At 40.0% G+C, this 20,972-nt stretch overlaps 1 protein-coding gene across 1 annotated transcript in view; it reads right to left on the minus strand.

The window, feature by feature from the left end:
* Positions 1–20,972, minus strand: part of LOC144503061 (protein crumbs homolog 2-like) — a 152,648-nt gene that overhangs the window by 17,148 nt on the left and 114,528 nt on the right. The window contains exons 10-14 of the mRNA XM_078227563.1: positions 15,040–15,596; positions 13,519–13,684; positions 12,118–12,985; positions 10,872–10,988; positions 5,059–5,185 (exon numbers count right to left, since the gene is read on the minus strand). Coding sequence (XP_078083689.1) covers positions 5,059–5,185; positions 10,872–10,988; positions 12,118–12,985; positions 13,519–13,684; positions 15,040–15,596 — 1,835 coding nt within the window. The remainder of the gene's footprint in view (positions 1–5,058; positions 5,186–10,871; positions 10,989–12,117; positions 12,986–13,518; positions 13,685–15,039; positions 15,597–20,972) is intronic.

The following is a 20,972-nucleotide window of genomic DNA, read 5'->3' on the forward strand; positions in this document are numbered from 1 at the left end:
TTTTAATTGCGAAATCCAATTAAAGGGTCAAAGTGCTTAATGCAGGGCAGCATCAAGTTTACAAGAAGATTAAATAAATCAAGAACTCATAATTGGGCAGAATTCAATTTAGCACTCATCAGTAGCGAACTATTATTACATTTCGCTCTGCATTTGATTTTGTTGACTGATTGTAATAAAATTCTGGTAGGTCCAGATTAATAAAATTCTGGTGGTTCGGACTAAGCTGAGAATGACACTAAGACAAACTAACTGCAGTCTATTATTCATGAACTGTTCTAATTGCTGCATTTACAGTCATAATGTAAACATACAAGAAGTGTTTGCAACTTCTACAATACTTTGTGTCATCATTTTAATGTTTCTGATGAGTAACAAGCTGTTAACATAATGAAGCTGCGTGAATAATAAGCTCCTTCACTATATCTTAATCTTAATGCTAATTGCAGACGCAGGAGCAGCATGATAAAACACACAGCCATGTGTCTCCAAGATTACCAATTAATGCCACAATCCCATCGGTGACAGAAGATTAATGCCATCCTTACGGAAATAACTGTCAGTCACATCTGTTTGTAAACCTGGACCAATACGTATTCAGATAAACATCCCAGCAGGAAGTGTCATGTGAATATGTCACTGGGTTGGATAATTATCTAAAGTGCCATTGGTATGAACAAGATCCAACTCTTCCTATGCATTCTGAAAACAGATCCTGGCAAAGATCATTACATTGAAAACAGAAAAAGCACATGAAAAATGATGAACCTAAGCCAGCAAAGAACAAATTATTTATTCCAGTGCATATCATGTTATTCAGGAAATGTTAGAAGACAAAAATGATTGTTATCATAGAGCAAATCGTTCATAAAAGCTATATTGGGAAAAATAGCTGTTAAAAAGAGAAGCAGTTAATGTGTTAAGTGGAGAACGAGTGCTAGTTACTACCAGCAGATTATTCCCCTCTCATTTATTCACTTTCCAAAAGGCTTTCTCTAGTTTCCCAACAAGGCAATGAGCATGGAGTTCCATACTCCTGACAACAAGGAAAAAATAAATAGAATACATTACATTGTGGTGAGGTATTCTACACAGGAAAATTGTGAACTATCTTTTAATGAACTGCTGTACGTCATTATTAAATGGAGAGGATTAGTCTTTTGGAGGCATTATATCCATTTGAAGAAGGAAAGATTGGAAGCCTTCCCTCTCCCAAGCAGATAACTAAACACATTCAATGATGTATTCGTGAAAGAAAAAGATGTGACAGACCAAGAAGATATACAACAAATAATTTATGCTTTAAACATTTCCCAAGTCAGATAAATGTTTTTTGTTGTATATTAAAACCATCCTGAGGTGCGGAGAAGTAATAACAAATGAGGAGTAAGAAATTCCAAGGTCATAAATAAAGTCATGCTCAGTGTCAAGGTTTGAATTCTCATAATATTCACTTGATTAAACACAGTAATTTTCTCCCTGGTAACCCAGGCTCTTTCATAAACTAAGTCCAGTATCACCCTAAAGAACCCTGCACATTCCAAAACCACATCAGCAAAAGTATGAGCTCAGCTTGTGAAAACAGGTGGAATGAAACCATGCATTTAGGAAGAAAGAAACCATTTGAATGATAGCAGATTCAAGCATTCCCATAGGATTAAACAAGCAACCCACCATGCATTAAGCTCTGGAATAAAAGTATTAATAGTTCCCTGTCTATCTACAAAATAGTAATTGTGTACATTTAGTTATGATCCATTTACGGAGTCCAAAAATATTCTTTATATATTCCCCCAATGACAAGTAAAAGTGGTTGTAGCCCATCCTCATGCATATTCTTAATTAAGCTGGTTAATTTGTGGTTATACAACCTGTTAAGTTCAGAACAAATTCTGAGGGTTAATGATGTTTCTACTTTGTCAAAAATGGCAATAAATTTGGTTAGTGGTTGTCAGTTTTTCTCTTGGATTTGTAAAGCCATTTTGTTTGAATTAAAGAAATCTGTTTTAATAATCAAAATATTTTAACTTTGAAGTTTTCTTGTTACTTGGCCTTATTAGTGAAAGAATGTATTTAGGGTCCGTTGAAAATCATCAACCCATGAAATCCCCTAGTAGGTTAGTCAAGTATTTATTTGAGCAAAGACTTGCTGTAAATGTTCATTAGATTTGTAGCTTAGATTTGACCTCAAGTTCTTCTATCTAGTGCCAGTTTTTGCTAAATAAAACTGGGCATGCCTTGTTCTGAAACTCCATGGAAAAGATGCAAAGTGCATATGCAATGATTCAATCTAAATTTATACTATCTTTACTAGATAGTATAGTTGCGGTATCAATGTAGGTGCTACAAGATTTATTGCACAATACACTGAGACTACTTTCTTAACCAGGCTTTTAAGTTCCTAATGTACTACTAGTTTGCTCTTACAATCGTTTTATTTTATGGGAAGTGGCTGGAAGTCTCTTAGCCAAAATCAATCCTTTAGGTTGCTTCCTGAAATCTTACTGAGTGCTCCTTGGTTTATTGTCATTTTAATTTTACGGCTCTGGATAACTCGCTTGCACCTTTAAACTGTGACTCTGATGGCTATGGAATATTACAGCTTCAAAATTACTTTATTCCCCCAATGATAAATCAAATAAGTGGAACTATTAGGGAAATACTTACCAGTGCCATTTTTAAGGAAAATGGTTAATTTTTGCTGTGGAAATCAACCTTGGGGAAGTATGTTTTTCCTATATGAATCATTAATGACTGTAGTGCACTCCTACATATCTGGATATCGGAAAGTGATGACGTGAGGGCATGATTAAAGGACGATAGATTTATGATTTAAATGTAAGCGATTTAGAACGGAGGGCAGGGAAATCTCTTCGTAATTATGAGGTTGTGAAATTCACTTTCTGGGCTGGTGCTCAGGTGGGAACTATCAAATTTCAAGATAAGCTAAGTTAGGTAGGAAAATGTAAAAGAATTAAATGGATACAAGAACATGGTTTATAACTGTGATTAAATTATATGTTTGTGCAGAGGGTAACACAGACTGGTTGGGCAGAGTGACCTGTTTCAAAGTGTATAATTTTTCGTGTTCATAACATTCACACTAGTGAAATTGTACTTCCCATCTAGAAATAGAAGTCCACTTTATTTTTCCTATTCCTTGTGAATTGGCAGTGGATCTCAATGGGATCCCAATGGTACATTACATTGGCATGGAGACCCACAAGTTATTAGAATCTTATCAGAGAAAAGACTGATGAATGAAAATGTTATGTGTTTCTGTTAAATACTCTGCACAGTAACCTGACTGAGAATTGTGTAGGACTCTACACATTTAGAGCATACATGTCTGCCCAGGTTCCACAAGAGTCAGTAGAAGAAACCAAGTATTGTAACTCTTCTACTGATGGGCAACATCATTTATAAGACATTAGGACCACCAATGATTTGCCTACAAACTTTCAACAGGATGGAAAATGTCATTACTTTTATGGTTTTCCATACATTTTGTCTCAACATACATCTCCTTGGCACATATTAAATCCCTGGGCTTTATCAGATTTGGAAGGACTTGGGCAAATCTAAGGCCTGATAAACCCAGTGTCCATGTCCATAAGACTAGAACCTCACAACTGTGGTGGGTAAATTGTTGGAAGGTATTTTGAGAGACAGGATCTACAGGCAGTTAGAGATGCAAGGATTGATTAGGGATAGTCAGCATGGCTTTGAGAGTGGAAAATCATATCTCTCAAATTTGATTGAGCTTTTTGAAGGCGTAACCAAGAAGGTAGATGAGGGCAGTGCAGTTGATGTTGTCTACATGGACTTTAGCAAGGCCTTTGACAAGGTACCGCATGGTAGGTTGTTGCATAAAGTTAAATCTCACGGGATCCAGAGTGAGGTATCTAAATGGATACAAAATTGGCTTCTTGACGGGAGCCAGAGGGTGGTTGTAGAGAGTTGTTTTTCAAACTGGAGGCCTGTGACCAGCGGTGTGCCTCAGGGATCAGTGCTGGGCCCACTGTTATTTGTCATTTATATTAATGATTTGGATGAGAATATAGGAGGCATGGTTAGTAAGTTTGCAGATGACACCAAGATTGGTGGCATGGTGGACAATGAGGAAGGTTATCTCCAATTGCAGCGGGATCTTGATCAATTGGGCCAGTGGGCTGACGAATGGCAGATGGAGTTTAATTTAGACAAATGTGAGGTGATGCATTTTGGTAGGTTGAACCAGGGCAGGACTTACTCAGTTAATGGTAGGGCGTTGGGGAGAGTTACAGAACAAAGAGATCTAGGGGTACAGGTTCAAAGCTCCTTGAAAGTGGAGTCACAGGTGGACAGAGTGGTGAAGAAAGCATTCGGCATGCTTGGTTTCATTGGTCAGAACATTGAATACAGGAGTTGGACGTCTTGTTGAAGTTGTACAAGACATTGGTAAGGCCACACTTGGAATACTGTGTGCAATTCTGGTCACCCTATTATAGAAAGGATATTATTAAACTAGAAAGAGTGCAGAAAAGATTTACTAGGATGCTACCGGGACTTGATGGATTGAGTTATAAGGAGAGGCTGAATAGACTGGGACTTTTTTCTCTGGAGCGTAGGAGGATGAGGGGTGACCTTATAGAGGTCTATAAAACAATGAGGGGCATAGACAAGGTAGATAGTCAATATCTTTTCCCAAAGGTAGGGGAGTCTAAAACTAGCGGGCATAGGTTTAAGGTGAGAGGGGAGAGATACAAAAGTGTCCAGAGGGGCAATTTATTCACACAGAGAGTGGTGAGTGTCTGGAACGAGCTGCCAGAGGTAGTAGTAGAGGCGGGTACAATTTTATCTTTTAAAAAGCATTTAGATAGTTACATGGGTACGATGGGTATAGAGGGATATGGGCCAAATGCGGACAATTGGGATTAGTTTAAGGGGTTTAAAAAAAAAGGGCGGCATGGACAAGTTGGGCCAAAGGGCCTGTTTCCATGCTGTAAACCTCTATGACTCTAACCAAGAATAGTTTTGCCAAAGCAACATTGAGCAAAAAAAATAAAGATTGCTTACATCAAGCTCACACTGTTCGCCTGCAGAATTGGCTCCACAGATGCACACAAATTTGTTGACCAGGTTCTGGCAGGTCCCTCCATTCTGGCAGGGATTTGAGTCACATTCATTGACTTCTTCTTCACACCTAGGTAAGTTGAAGGTGGAAATTCAGCAAAGAAGAGAGACCGTATTAATTTGATAAACTGGTATCTTTCCCAAAATTACAGTGTGTGGCACAGATGGCTAGTCATTTTTAATCTCTATCAGTTTGTTTACTACTGTCTGGAATTCTCACACAGGTAACAGGTAAATGTTGTTCATTAACACAGCACCTTATGTGCAAAGTTTTAGTTTTGAAATGCCATCTTATAGTATCAATAATATGAAGCCTTTCATTCAAGACAATGGATTTTAATTACCTTTTTCTCATAGTAAGGACAAACTGGTTATATTCCGAACCTCCGAGACATTTTAAAGGTTTAAAATTTATTTCAAAGTAATTATGTACATATCTTAATAAAGGAAACAGTACCAATACTTTAACCAGTGCAAATTTTCTGGAGCACATGAATACCCATTTTCAGTTGTAAAACTGGAGAATCCATAAGAGAATAACATCAGATCTGTTGTTTTGATGAATGCCGTTACTTTTCAATCATGCATGATAATCCAGAGCACAATCTGTTCCCTGAGAGTTTAGTGTGACTCAGTAAAAATCTCAAGTACCAGATCAAAATTATCTGTAGATGTTTAATGGTTTGGATATGATAATCAATATTTTGTTGGATTGCTAACAGGTGATGCAGTGCACAAAGTTTCATTATTTTCTTTTTTTTGCTAGTTTTAACCATTGTTCTGAAGGCATTTATAAGTTCCCACCTACATTCAAGTATCTACAAGTAGAAGCCTCTGTGGTGAGTGTCAGAACGATATTTGACTACAGGTGTCATTGCGGGAGACAGGGTACAGTTTTTTAAAAATTGAAAGAGCAGAGGAATCTGATGAAGTGACCTTTGAAGATAGCAGGATATAGTGAAGATTGTTTCACAAAGATGCAAATGAGAATCGTAGAAGAATTTTTCATCTCTAAAAATGGGTAGATTTGGGTCAGGTATTTTTTTTTAGAAGATGAAACTCATTTCTAGCTTTAATCCAAGTGGGATGGGGTGGAAAACCAAACCTTTTTCAATGTTGATCATTTAAATATTCTAAGGAAGGTGCCTCAGAATTAGCCACCATTTAAATGAGGGGTAAGTGCCTTTCCTGCTGGATCCAGTTTACTTGCCTCATCCTATCCTAGGTTTGCAATCCTCCAACTCCAACCCCTCTGATCTCCCTTCTGCTCTCTGATTTCCCCCAGCTCTAGCCTCTGATCTTCCCTCTACTGCAGACCTCCAATCTTCCATCAACCCTGGTCTCTGATCTTCAGCTTCCAATCTCCTCGTCCCTCAGTCTTTCCAATCCTTCCCTCCTTCCCTCTGCTTTTCTACCTGGCTGCAGCCTTGTGTTGAATGCCTACCTGCCAGCTCTCAAACCTCGTTCTGCCTCGCTGTGGTTGATTTGATTTGATATATTATTGTCACATGTATTGGGATACAGTGAAAAGTATTGTTTCTTGCACGCTATACAGACAAGAAAATACTGTTCACAGAGTACATAAAGGAGAGGGTGCAGAATATAGTGTTGCAGTAACAGATAGGGTGACGAGAAAAATCAACTTAATATATAATAGGTCCATTCAAAAGTCTATTGGCAGCAGGGAAGAAGTTGGGGAATGGAGACAAAAAGCGCTAATCAGGTCTGCCAGTAAATACGCCAAGAATTGTGCCAGACAGCAAAATTAAGCTACCCCTTCCATCTCAACTGATAAGATCAGGGCCATGAGTACAAAATCAAGGAATATATGTTGAATCATTATTAAACACTGGTTAGGTCCCAACTAGAGAAATGTGTCTAATTGTAGGCACCACAGCAGTGTGTACCATCACAAGATGCACTGCAGAAACTTACAAAACTCCTTCAATGGCATCTTCCAAACCTGTGACTTCTATAGTCTAGAGAAACAAGAGCAGCAGACACATGGGAACACCACCATTTGCAAGTTCCCCTTCAAAAGACACACCTTCCTAACTTGGAACTATATAATTGTCGCTGGGTCAAAAACCTAGAACTTTCTTCCTTATGTGATTTAAGGAAATGCTCATCACCACCTTGTCAAGAGCAGTTGGAAAAGGGCAACAAATCCTAGCCTTGCCAGTGACATTTACATCCCAAGAACAAATAAAACAAAACTTCCAATGTCAAGGCCTTAGAGTGCAGAGAGATTGACTAACATGGTGCCAAGGATGAGAGACTTCAGTTACATGCAAAGACTGGAGAAGCTTGTGCTACTCTTCCTAAAGCAGAGAGGTTTAAGAAGAGATTTGATGCATTCAAAATCAGGAAGGGGCTTGATTGAGTAAGGAAGGAACATATGTTTCCAGTGGCAGAAGGGTCAGTAACCAGAGAATACAGACTTCAGGTAATTGGCAAAAGAACCAGAGGTGGTATAAGTGAGTTGTTATGATCTGGAATGCAATGTCTGAAAGGGCGGTGAAAGCAGACTTAATGAAGCTTTACTCAGAGAGCAACTTTCGAAGGAGAACTGGATACAGGCTTGAAGGGGCAAATTTTGCAGGACCATGGAGAAAGAGCAATGGTTTAGGATTAATTGGATAACTCGTCCAAGGAGTCAGCACAGGCGCTTTGCATCAAATGACTGTCTTGTGGAATGGGTCATATTATGATTCTATTGCAATTGAGTGCAATCCCTTGCCAAATTTCTCTCTCCTAACCCTGGAAAACTTAAGCAAGTTGCAGTATCTCTACCAATATTCCAGATGAAAATAACCAACAACACCAATTTGAAAATTGATCTGAGACCTCTGTTACATAAGGATCAGGCACTCACTTGATATACTTAATAAACATTAGGCAAGAATAAGATTTCCATATCTTCAATTAGAATTCACAACTGTTTTTATTTCATGATTTGAGATGGGAATGATTGATCCTGAGAATTATGGGGCAGGATTTTCCAGCCGTTCGCTGGAAGCGGGATTCTTTGGTCCCATCGGCAGCGCACCCTACCTGTGGGCTGCCCGGCGGCATGGGGTGGCTTCAATGGGAAATCCCATTGACAGCAGTGGGACCAGAGAATCCTGCCGCCAGCGAACAGCATGCTGCCTCTTGCCACCGAGAGACACGTGGCTGGGAGGCCAGAGAATCTTGTCTGTGGTCAGTGAATGGGAAAATCTGATCTTTATGCTATCTATTATTTCTAATTTCAAAAAGTCCATGTTGTCGAACTTGAATATTAAATACTGCCTCGATATTAACGTTTGATTATTCCTAGCAATCATACAGCAAAAATTGGATATCATTTAAAATTATTAAGAGCCTGTGGCAAAGTTGATCAATTTAAAATAAGAATCAAAATAAGTCTTCAGGTCAATCAACCTTCCACTTCTAACGAACCAAATAAAATTTCTACTCCCTTAGACTCTCAAATTCATTTTTATCACAGAACTGGGTAGACCAGAGTAAACCTGTTCTTGATCCAAAGCAATTAAGTTGCTTCCGACCTGTTCCACAGATGGAATTGTTCTGTTCAGGACAGGATTAAAGAAAGGCACTGTCCTATACAGAGTAATTAACTGTGGTTATATTTATCTCCCAGAGGTTTCCACCTCTTCAACAATGAAACAGTTGTACTTAAAGGGATTAATCAATAATGGATTAACTAACGAATGAAATTATATTCAACATCTGTGATCTTATTAAAAATCTTACATCTACATATCACAAACAAATTTTCTCCCACCCTCTAATTCCACTTCAACTGAAGATTGCGCTTGATCTTGATTCCTGTGTGATGTGTCACAATGGACTCCTGCACTGTCTCGTCTTTCTTGAAGTTTGTTACCATTGGGGGTATGGGGGTATTTTTAGTCTTGAATACACAGACAGAGTTAATGGGACAATTATTTCTGTAAAATGGGAATACATCAAGGAAATTTATTTTCATGAAAAATGACAGCTGTGGTAGTTTGTGAAAGTAACTCTCTTGTAGCAACTGTCAAATAGTTTGATTTGATTTATTATTGTCACATGTATTAATATACACTGAAAAATTTTGTTTCTTGCGTGCTATACAGACAAAACATACCGTTCATAGAGAAGGAAACGAGAGAGTGCAGTATGTAATGTTACAGTCATAGTTAGGGTATAGAGAAAGATCAACTTAATGCAAGGTAAGCCCATTCAAATGTCTGACAGCAGCAGGGAAGAAGCTGTTCTTGAGTCGGTTGGTACATGACCTCAGACTTTTGTATCTTTTCCCAAAGGAAGAAGGTTGAAGAGAGAATATCCAGGGTGCGTGGGTTCCTTAATTATGCTGGCTGCTTTTCCGAGGCAGCGTTAAGTGTAGACAGAGTCAATGATGGGAGGCTGGTTTGCGTGATGGATTGGGCTACATTCATGACCTTTTGTAGTTCCTTGCGGTCTTGGGCAGAGCAGGAGCCATACCAAGCCGTGATACAACCAGAAAGAATGCTTTCTATGGTGCATCTGTAAAAGTTGGTGAGAGTCGTAGCTGACATGCCAAATTTCCTTAGTCTCCTGAGAAAGTAGAGGTGTTGGTGGGCTTTCTTAACTATAGTGTCAGCATGGGGGGCCAGGACAGGTTGTTATTTTGAAAAACCTGAATATGCTCTTCTTCTTCCTCTTTCTAATCATAGAATCCTACAGTGCAGAAGGAGGCCATTCGGCCCATCAAATCTGGCACCGACCATAATCCCACCCAAGCCCTACCCCCAAAACCCCATGCATTTATCCTAGCTAGTCCCCCTGACACAAAGGAGCAATTTACCATGGCCAATCCACCTAACCCGTACATCTTTGGAATGTGGGAGGAAACCGGAGCACCCGGAGGAAACCCCCACAAGCACGGAGAGAGCATGCAGACTCCACACAGATAGTGAAGCTGGGAATTGAACCCGGGCCCCTGGGGCAGTGAGGCAGCAGTGCTAACCACGGTGCCATATCCACCTACTATTCATAACTTGCATCATGCTTTAAAATTTTGATTGATGACATTTGAATAGTTTCTGCATATTTTGTGCTAATGATGCAAAATGTACTATTCATCCTTTTACTTTGGTATTAACCCCTCCCCCAAAGCAAATCATCTTTGCCCAGCTCAAGGAAGGCACACAAACAAGAGGAGGAGAAAGGAAGCACTTCAAAGACTCCTGAAGGCTTACCTCCAGAAATGCACCATGGACGTCAGTGATTGGGAGACCCTTGCTCAGAAGAAACTACCTGGAGGAAGCTCCTGATTGAAGGGAAAGAATTCTTCGAGAACATCCAACAGCAAGAGGAGGTCCAGGAGAGAAGCCTGAGAAAGGAATGCCAATGATCTCAAGTCCACGAACCAATTCCAGCTCCCGGAAACACCTGCAAAGTGTGTGATTGAAGACGTGGCTCTCGGGCCAGCCTCAACAGCCATGCGAGGACCCACAGAACACATGACTAGTGACAGAGTTTCTAAGGTGGATAATCGCACTCATTAACAAGTGATCACTGATCAACCCCTCCCCTCCAGCCATGTCTACTCTGTCTACTCACCCCTACCCATCACCCCATGATTGTGTAACTGATCATATGTGAGTACCAAAAACAACAATATATAAACTATGTCACCACACCAAAATGAGAAATAAATTAATTTATTAAAATATGGATACCATGTGAGCAACAGATTCATTGGGATTTATAATGACTCTCATTACCTCACTCCAGTAAAGCCTGGCTGGCAGGTACAATTGGCACCCCATAATCCATCGGTGCAGTGTCCTCCGTTGTTACAGATGAAACTCTCTCCACAATTGACTGGTGGGTAGAACCATCTAAAAAATATTAAGAATACTTTTCATTCACAAGTAAATTAGATTTCATAACAAGTGCTGGTGCATGAACAAAAAACACACATACAGACTCTTTGATATTCAGTGTGTCCTGTGTAAAAGTGAATTAATACATATTTTTGTGTTTTGCCTCGTGTCAGCTCTGCTACTTGGACAGCGTACAACAGTTTTGGGAGAGAAATATGTAATTTATTGAGCTGCTAGGATCTAAATATCACTTGTCCTTCTAATATTAATCTTTACTGTATAATAGATACACAATGTGTCAGTTTAGAGCAAACAAAATAGCTCTCCATTGAGACAGATGAGTTATTAATGGATTCTCCCCTTGGGTACTTTGTTGTGTTTTCAGAAATAATGATTATTTAGTTTTAATTTCCAACAGAGAAATCTCAACCAAATCTTTTGCTTTCCTTCTCAAATGTTTCCTTTAGATCAGTCCATTTGTCACATACACCAGCATGCAAATAAAACAATTCAAGTATTAGATATATTTCAATCCAAACAGTTCATCGTCATTGAAGAATTTAAATATTTTATCTGATTTTTCCATTGGTAATGTTTGTTTTTAGATTTGAAATGTAATTATTTATGCATTATTCTAAAATTCTTTCCATTTAAATCCTCTAAGACCTTCACTTGGGAATGAGCTGAGCAAATTTGAGACTGTTCCACACCTCTGTTCAAGGAATTGGCAGAGCATGAGTTCAGATAAAAGACTAAGTTGTGAAATGTTAGTCTGTGGTTGGCACTGACAGAGAACTGACCACATCAAAAGGATATTGCCAGGTCTAGGACCATAACGATTTGTACACATTGGCTGGAGCACATTGTGAACCGCAGCTTGTAATGCAGACCGACAGTGCAAGTATTCAGCCAAAATACACATTGATTTGGTTATCTGTTGCTGGTTTACCATGAGTTTGCAATGATCAATTGAACTGAATAAGGCTTTTAAAACAACTGGCAATAGAGCAGTAGGAATCAGAACAAAAATAAATTAGATTTTGAAAGCCATTCTCATTTTAATTCCTATTACTTTGGTGCTAGTTATTTTAGATGCCTTGTTCAAATTTTGAGGAGGTTCATTATTTAGAATAGGTCAGCTTACTCGCAGTATTGTCCAGTGAACTGTTTTGCACAGTTGCAGAAGTATGAGTTGATGCTGTCAATGCAGGTTCCGTTGTTTCTACATTTGTGGTTCACACAGTCATCTATATTATTCTCACAGTTTCTCCCAGTGTAGCCCAGATTGCAGCTACACTCATAGCCTTCCACTAAATCGCTGCAATTACCATGAATGCAGAGACTGGACATGCAGTCGTCAATGTTGATTTCACACCTTATACCTTCCCATCCTGCAATGCAGTTACACTGGTAAATGTCAAATAAATCTTCACATGTTCCATTATTCTGGCATGGATTTGAGGAACATACTTCTGTGCCAAAACAACCAGTTTGAGTTGGGGGACTGTTCACCATAACAAACTGTTCATTGTTTGTTAAAATCTTTTGATTGAAGTAAGGCAGGTATATGCCACCAATTCGAACCACACCAAGACAACCTGTAAAATTGTCACTTAGTGTTATATTCACATTGTTTTGAAGAAAATTTAAGTTGCCAGCAGTGACTGGACTGGTAGAATTGGAATTTCCATTAACAACCATGATCCACCTCGATGACATCATAAATGGCTCCACCATCGTAATAAATACTGAATTCCACTGTCCGTCCGAGATGTTGATGTTGCTAGAAAGAGTGAGGGCTTCTACACTGTTTCCACTATACAGTCTGAACTGCAAGTGAGAATTATGGATACCAAACCAAACTGAATCAGCACCATTGTTGGCCTGCAACAGAACAGCATCCCCATCTCTGGTTCTGAAGACCATGGAAATACTTGTGAGATCCCTTGTGATTAGCTTGTTGCCAGTGTACACTATTGGATTATCACCTTGAAATGTTGCATCAGTATAACCTGTAAAATATTCACAAAAACAGAAGGTAGTTATTTCACTGAAACCCATGTTGCTGATTCATCCTCCACCTCTTTGTCGCCTTCAACAACATCACATTTCCAACATACAGATCTGCTTTTGGAGAAACAAAGATATTTGCAACTAATATGTTGGTGCGTTTAGAATTGATTGCCCCCAAGTGGATAGTGTTTTGTTTAGAAATACCCACACACGAGTAACTGCTAAATTACATTTGTTCAATTGTTATATTTTAATCCAAATTTTTAATTATACAGAAATGGCTGTAATACAAAACGTTTCTTTATTCTTTTTAAAGGTTTTGTTAAAGCCAGCCTTACTAGCAACTAAAATCAGACTCTCCAATTTTTTCTTCATCCACAATGCATGTTGTAGGGAGATAAATTAAATGTAGTATATACACTTTCAGTTTAGATTTCAAAACTTGCAATAGATTTTAAAATTTGATACTTTTTAAGGATTCTAGCTTCTGAATAGTTGCTTATGTAGATAAGTGAATTCTTGTAGTTCTTACATTCATATCCATCTGGAAGATTCTGACAGTGACATCCTGCAGGACATGGATCAGTCTCACACCACACTTTCTCCTCACAGGTTCTTCCAGTATACCCCTTTGGACATTTACATTCAAAATCATTCCATGTCACAGTACAATTGCCTCCATTTTGGCAAGGTACAGTCTGCATAAAAGCAGAAAGCATGTCAGTTACACAAACCAATTCCTTGTTCACTATATATTATGTTGACCCATCAGTCAGTGACTGCACCATCCTCCAATCTATGTTTCCTACATTACAGCTGCAGCTTCGCTGCAAAAGTGCTTAACTTGCTGTAAAGTGATTTGGGCTGGCCTGAAGTCATGAAAGGTGCTATGTATATACAGGTCCTCGTCAGTGGATTTTAATGAGCATGTACAAGGATCAGTTTTCAATTTGTGTTTCAAAAGGGAGTGAGAGTGAATCTCTTGAAAGTTCATAGTCATACTTTCAGAGAAAGTTGTGGCTCACACTCAGCAGGGATAGTTTAACCAGATTACTAGTTAAATATGGAAAAATGCTAGAAAATCCTCAGCAGGTCTGACAGCATCTGTGGAGAGAGAATAGAGCCAACGTTTTGAGTCTAGATGACCCTTCGTCAGAGCTGAGAGGAAAGAGAGCCAGCAGTAATTTATACTATGAGGGTAGGGAGGGGAGGTGGAATTGGATAAAGGAAATGTAAATAAGCATGCAGAAGGCTAAGAAGGTGTTGAAAGTGTCCATTAAGTGATCAGAATGCAATAATGGCAAAACATTTTCAACACCATCTCAACCTTCTCCATGCTCATTTACATTCCCTTTGTCCAATTCCACGACCACTCCCTACCCTCATAGTAATAAATCTCTTTCCTCTCAGCTCTGACGAAGAGTCATCTAGGCTCAATGTTGGCTCTACTCTCTCTCCACAGATGCTATCAGACCTCTGAAATTTTCCAACATTTTTCTGTTTTTGTTTCAGATTCCAGCGTCTGCAGTATTTTGCATTTATTCGAGTTAAATATGTTTATTTGAACAATACAGAACAGACCTAACACCAGCAAAACATGAGCAAGTGAAAAGATTAGCAGGTACTCACTGTAGCGTTGAAATAAGCATTTCCCTTCTGGGAATGCATCAAAAATATGATGAGAATTTGCTGACTATTTCACTATTCCAGTGCAGCTACGGAAATGGAGATTAAAAGTTCACCAACTTTCCGTTCTGTCTAATTGCACAAATAGAAATTGGATTCTATGTGTAAGAGCCTCTTTATATGATTAGCTGATTTTTCCCCGTTAATAACCACGTTTCTACTTATTGAATTACTTTATTTTTACATTTTCTTTCCCAGTCATATTTTCACCAGGTCACATGACTCAGTCGATAACATGAATGATGTGGTACTTTTACCTATTCAAACAGATAACTTTAAATTTGCTGCAAAACAGCTTGTCTAATCTTAAATGATATGTAAACCTAAAACCTGGTCATTTAAAGTATACAGGCAAGTTTTTTCTCACCGTACAAGAATCATCACTGATGCAGCCCTTGATCACGTTTACAAGTGTTTTATTCTTGTAAACCTCCAGTGATGAGCTGTAATTTTCGATTTCCAGTGGGTAAAACTCCAGTTGGATATTGTTGAGCCTTATATCCTGCAGGCAGCCCTTGAAAGGTCCTCCCCCAGCAGCCGTATCAATAGGATCTTGACCAAGGTGGACAGTGTCGAAAGGTTGGATCTTCACAGAAGACAATAGATAGTCTAGCAGAATAACATCTGATTCGCTGACAGTTACCCAGGCTTCATCAAAGCGAATTTCTAACTGTCGTTTAATGCCATCAGCAAGATTCATGGATGAGTTTACCTGCATAGTTTTTGTCTTGATACTAATGCTGCTGTTGTTCAGATATATTATGAGGTAAGGGACTACGCCATGGTTGAGTTGTAATAAGAAGCCATCTGCCTTTCGTGTGCGCATGAAAAAAGAAATAACAAATTTTGTGCCTGGTTCGTCCGTGATAGTAAAAGAGGCAGAACTGCTTGAATTCTCATTGTTGAATGTTGCAGAGATGTATTCTGCAGAAGAGAGAAGAAAATGCGTTTGGTTGAGTGTTTAAAAATATAAGAGAATATATCAAAGATTTCTGGGAGGGAAATAGATTAATTTCATGAATTAGTTCATGGGTAATGAAACGGAAAACTTTCTTCAGCATTCAATAGATTTCTTTTGAATGTTGATGAGTTAAATTTAATGTTCACTGGAGATAAACCAAATATTTACCTGGAACACCCCTCCAAATAAATCTTAATTTCAACTCAAAACTTGTTTGCTTCATATTCCTACAGACCAAAGCTGCAGCTTAGTGCATCGCATTTCTCTGACAAGTTACTATTCACCATTTTCTTTTGGCATATGTTTCAGGTCCCCTGTAGAAAGTAATCTGCTTGTCTGTTCACAAAATATATCTGTATCTCATTTTTCTCACTTTCTGTTGGCTAATAGTTTCAATGATTAGTAAACTACTCAATGCAATTGAGTTTACAGTGCACTGTAATCTGTCAATTTGTTTCAAAAAAAGTAGTTTTGTTTGAACAATATAAATTACTTTGACTTGCTGTTACTTTGCCTATTAATTTGTTTTATTTGGTGTAATTAGGTCGGCGTGATCGCTGAAAGTAAATAATTACAATACCATTAGCACCTATCAGGTAATTGAAAAGCTTGCAAAAATTACAGTGAAGTTTATAAAGAAGACAGCCATTCCCAAAAGAGTTTTGGGAATCTTGCTCCTATTTGAACTTGTGAATGTTTTGGTCTTAAAAAGACTGGAAAAGATGAACAAATTTTAAGTCCAAAAACCCTTTTATTTTAATTCTTTAATAACTTGCAAATGTTGCTGGCAAAGCCAGTACTTCTATCCTTGAGAAGGTGGTGGTAAGCCGCCATCTTGAACCCTACAGTCCATGTGGTGTAGGTACATTCACCATGCAGTAGGGAGTTTGTAGGATCAAGTGACAGTGAAGGAACGATGATATAGTTCCAAGTCAGGATGGTGTGTTGTTTGGGGGAGTTCTTGTAGATGATGGCATTTCTATGCATCTGCTGCCCTTGTCCTTCTGGATGGTGGAGGTTGTGAGTTTGGAAGGTGTTGTTGAAGGAGGTTTGCCAAGTCGCTGCAGTGGATCTTGTAGATGGTAGACACTGCTGGCACTAAATTCTGCTGATCAGGGGGGAGTGAATGTTAAGGTAGTAGATTGGGTGCTGATCAAGAAGGCTGCTTTGTTCTGGATGTTGTCAAGTACTGGAATGCCACTCATCCAAGCAAGTAGTTGCTAACACTCCAGTGGGAATCCACTGTTTCTGTTGACATGAAGTCCTATAATGACACACTGAATACATTCATAATTGCTAATTGCTCTCTCATAAGCTACAAAGTATGGTGCCAGAGAGGTATTGTAACCACCACTAGATAGGAGGAGAATTGATTTATACAGTGATTAGAATAGGGTTAATGGCTAATACAGTCTGCACTATTTATAGTGAATGCATTGCTATTAATGTGATTCACTCACTGTCAGTATTTGATAAAACCACAGTAGGTTGTAGAATTAGACACTAACCTCCAACATGTCCCAGAAAATTTAGACTAAATCTTTAAAAATTACAAAGTGTTACATAAGAACATAAGAACTTGGAGCAGGAGTAGGCCATCTGGCCCCTCGAGCCTGCTCCGCCATTCAATAAGATCATGGCTGATCTTTTTGTGGACTCAGCTCCGCTTATCCGCCCGCTCACCATAACCCTTAATTCCTTTACTGTTCAAAAATTTATCTATCCTAGCCTTAAAAACATTCAATGAGGTAGCCTCAACTGCTTCACTGGGCAGGGAATTCCACAGATTCACAACCCTTTGTGTGAAGAAGTTCCTCCACAACTCTGTCCTAAATCTGCTTCCCCTTATTTTGAGGCTATGCCCCCTAGTTGTAGTTTCACCCGCCAGTGGAAACAACTTCCCTGCTTCTATCTTATCTATTCCCTTCAGAATCTTATATGTTTCTATAACATCTCCCCTCATTCTTCTGAATTCCAATGAGTATAGCCCCAGTCTACTCAGTGTCTCCTCATAAGCCAACCCTCTCAACTCTGGAATCAACCTAATAAATCTCCTCTGCACCCCCTCCAGTGCGAGTATATCCTTTCTCAAGTAAGGAGACCAAAACTGTACACAGTACTCCAGGTGTGGCCTCACCAGCACCTTATACAGCTGTAAAGTAAATCCATGTGTGTTAAAGGTAGCATCAGATGGCAGATGCTGAATCCATCATATAAACAATTAACAGTTGCGTTTGATGTTTTGAATAATTATTGTATTAAATGGTGCTTACAGCTTGCATGTTACTTTTTGAAAGGAAATTTTGATGTCAACAGTTGGAGTTCAGGAGCTAGAAAATTGACCAATGCACATTCAAAAAAGGTGTCGGCAACACGTGTTCTTTTCACAGAAAATAGTTAAAATGGAAGATCCTAATAATACCTTCTGACGTCTCCACAGTGGTACATGGCTTCCTCCCTCTCCCCTATTTGTTACTCAATTACCTGGATGAAGCCGCCACTGCCATTAACCCTGTAGCCCAGGCTGCTTTAAACTCTTATTATCCAAAATGAGCAAGTACAGTTTTTAGAACATAGAACATAGAACAGTACAGCACAGAACAGGCCCTTCGGCCCATGATGTTGTGCCGAGCTTTATCTGAAACCAAGATCAAGCTATCCCACTCCCTATCATCCTGGTGTGCTCCATGTGCCTATCCAATAACTGCTTAAATGTTCCTAAAGTGTCTGACTCCACTATCACTGCAGGCAGTCCATTCCACACCCCAACCACTCTCTGCGTAAAGAACCTACCTCTGATATCCTTCCTATATCTCCCACCACAAACCCTATAGTTATGCCCCCTTGTAATAGCTCCATCCACCCGAGGAAATAGTCTTTGAACGTTCACTCTATCTATCCCCTTCATCATTTTATAAACCTCTATTAAATCTCCCCTCAGCCTTCTCCGCTCCAGAGAGAACAGACTTAGCTCCCTCAACCTTTCCTCACAAGACCTACCCTCCAAACCAGGCAGCATCCTGGTAAATCTCCTCTGCACTCTTTCCAGCGCTTCCACATCCTTCTTATAGTGAGGTGACCAGAACTGCACACAATATTCCAAATGTGGTCTCACCAAGGTCCTGTACAGTTGCAGCATAATCCCACAGCTCTTAAACTCCAACCCCCTGTTAATAAAAGCTAACACACTATAGGCTTTCTTCACAGCTCTATCCACTTGAGTGGCAACCTTTAGAGATCTGTGGATATGGACCCCAAGATCTCTCTGTTCCTCCACAGTCTTCAGAACCCTACCTTTGACCCTGTAATCCACATTTAAATTAGTCCTACCAAAATGAATCACCTCACATTTATCAGGGTTAAACTCCATTTGCCATTTTTTAGCCCAGCTTTGCATCCGATCTATGTCTCTTTGCAGCCTACAACAGCCCTCCACCTCATCCACTACTCCACCAATCTTGGTGTCATCAGCAAATTTACTGATCCACCCTTCAGCCCCCCTCCTCCAAGTCATTAATAAAAATCACAAAGAGCAGAGGACCAAGCACTGATCCCTGTGGCACTCCGCTAGCAACCTGCCTCCAGTCCGAAAATTTTCCATCCACCACCACCCTCTGTCTTCGATCAGATAGCCAGTTACCTATCCAATCGGCCAACTTTCCCTCTATCCCACACCTCCTTACTTTCATCATAAGCCGACCATGGGGGACCTTATCAAACGGCTTACTAAAATCCATGTATATGACATCAACTGCCCTACCTTCATCAACACACTTAGTTACCTCCTCAAAAAATTCTATCAAATTTGTGAGGCACGACTTGCCCTTCACGAATCCGTGCTGACTATCCCGGATTAATCCGCATCTTTCTAAATGGTCGTAAATCCCATCCCTAAGGACCTTTACCATCAATTTACCAACCACCGAAGTAAGACTAACCGGTCTATAATTACCAGGGTTATTTCTATTCCCTTTCTTAAACAGAGGAACAACATTCGCCACTCTCCAGTCCTCTGGCACCATCCCCGTGGACAGTGAGGACCCAAAGATCAAAGCCAAAGGCTCTGCAATCTCATCCCTCGCCTCCCAAAGAATCCTAGGATATATTTCATCAGGCCCAGGGGACTTATCGACGTTCAGTTTATTCAAAACTGCCAGTACATCCTCCCTCCGAACAACTATTTCCTCCAGCCTATTAGCCTGTAATACCTTCTCTTCCTCAAAAACATGGCCCCTCTCCTTGGTGAACACTGAAGAAAAGTATTCATTCATCACAAGGCTGGCATGGTGGCACAGTGGTTAGCACTGCTGCTTCACAGCTCCAGGGTCCCGGGTTCGATTCCCGGCTCAGGTCACTGTCTGTGTGGAGTTTGCACATTCTCCTCGTGTCTGCGTGGGTTTCCTCCGGGTGCTCCGGTTTCCTCCCACAGTCCAAAGATGTGTGGGTTAGGTTGATTGGCCAGGTTAAAAATTGCCCCTTAAAGTCCTGAGATGCGTAGGTTAGAGGGATTAGCGGGTAAATATGTGGGGGTAGGGCCTGGTGTGGGATTGTGGTTGGTGCAGACTCAATGGGCTGAATGGCCTCCTTCTGCACTGTAGGGTTTCTATGGTTTCTATGATTTCTATGACCTCGCCTATCTCTACTGACTCCATACACAAGTTCCCACTACTGTCCTTGACCGGCCCTAACCTCACCCTGGTCATTCTTTTATTCCTCACATAAGAGTAAAAAGCCCCTCCTAGCTCTCCTAAGCCCCTTTTTCAGCTCATTCCTTGCTAACTTGTAATCCTCAATCGAGCCATCTGAACCTTGTTTCCTCACCCCTACATAAGCTTCCCTCTTCCTTTTCACAAGACATTCCACCTCTTTCGTGAACCATGGTTCCCTCACTCGGCCATTTCCTCCCTGCCTGACAGGGACATACCTATCAAGGACACCCAGTATTTGTTCCTTGAAAAAGTTCCACTTTTCATTAGTGCCTTTCCCTGACAGTTTCTGTTCCCATCTTATGCCCCCTAATTCTTGCCTAATCGCATCATACTTACCTCTCCCCCAATTGTAAACCTTGCCCTGCCGTACGGCCCTATCCCTCTCCATTGCAATAACAAAAGACACCGAATTGTGGTCACTATCTCCAAAGTGCTCTCCCACAACCAAATCTAACACTTGGCCCGGTTCATTTCCCAGTACCAAATCCAATGTGGCCTCACCTCTTGTCGGCCTATCCACATATTGTGTCAGGAAACCCTCCTGCACACACTGCACAAAAACTGCCCCATCTGAACTATTTGACCTACAAAGGTTCGAATCAATATTTGGAAAGTTAAAGTCCCCCATGA

This window comes from Mustelus asterias, chromosome 13 (assembly GCF_964213995.1).
Source record: "Mustelus asterias chromosome 13, sMusAst1.hap1.1, whole genome shotgun sequence".
NCBI lineage: Eukaryota > Metazoa > Chordata > Chondrichthyes > Carcharhiniformes > Triakidae > Mustelus > Mustelus asterias.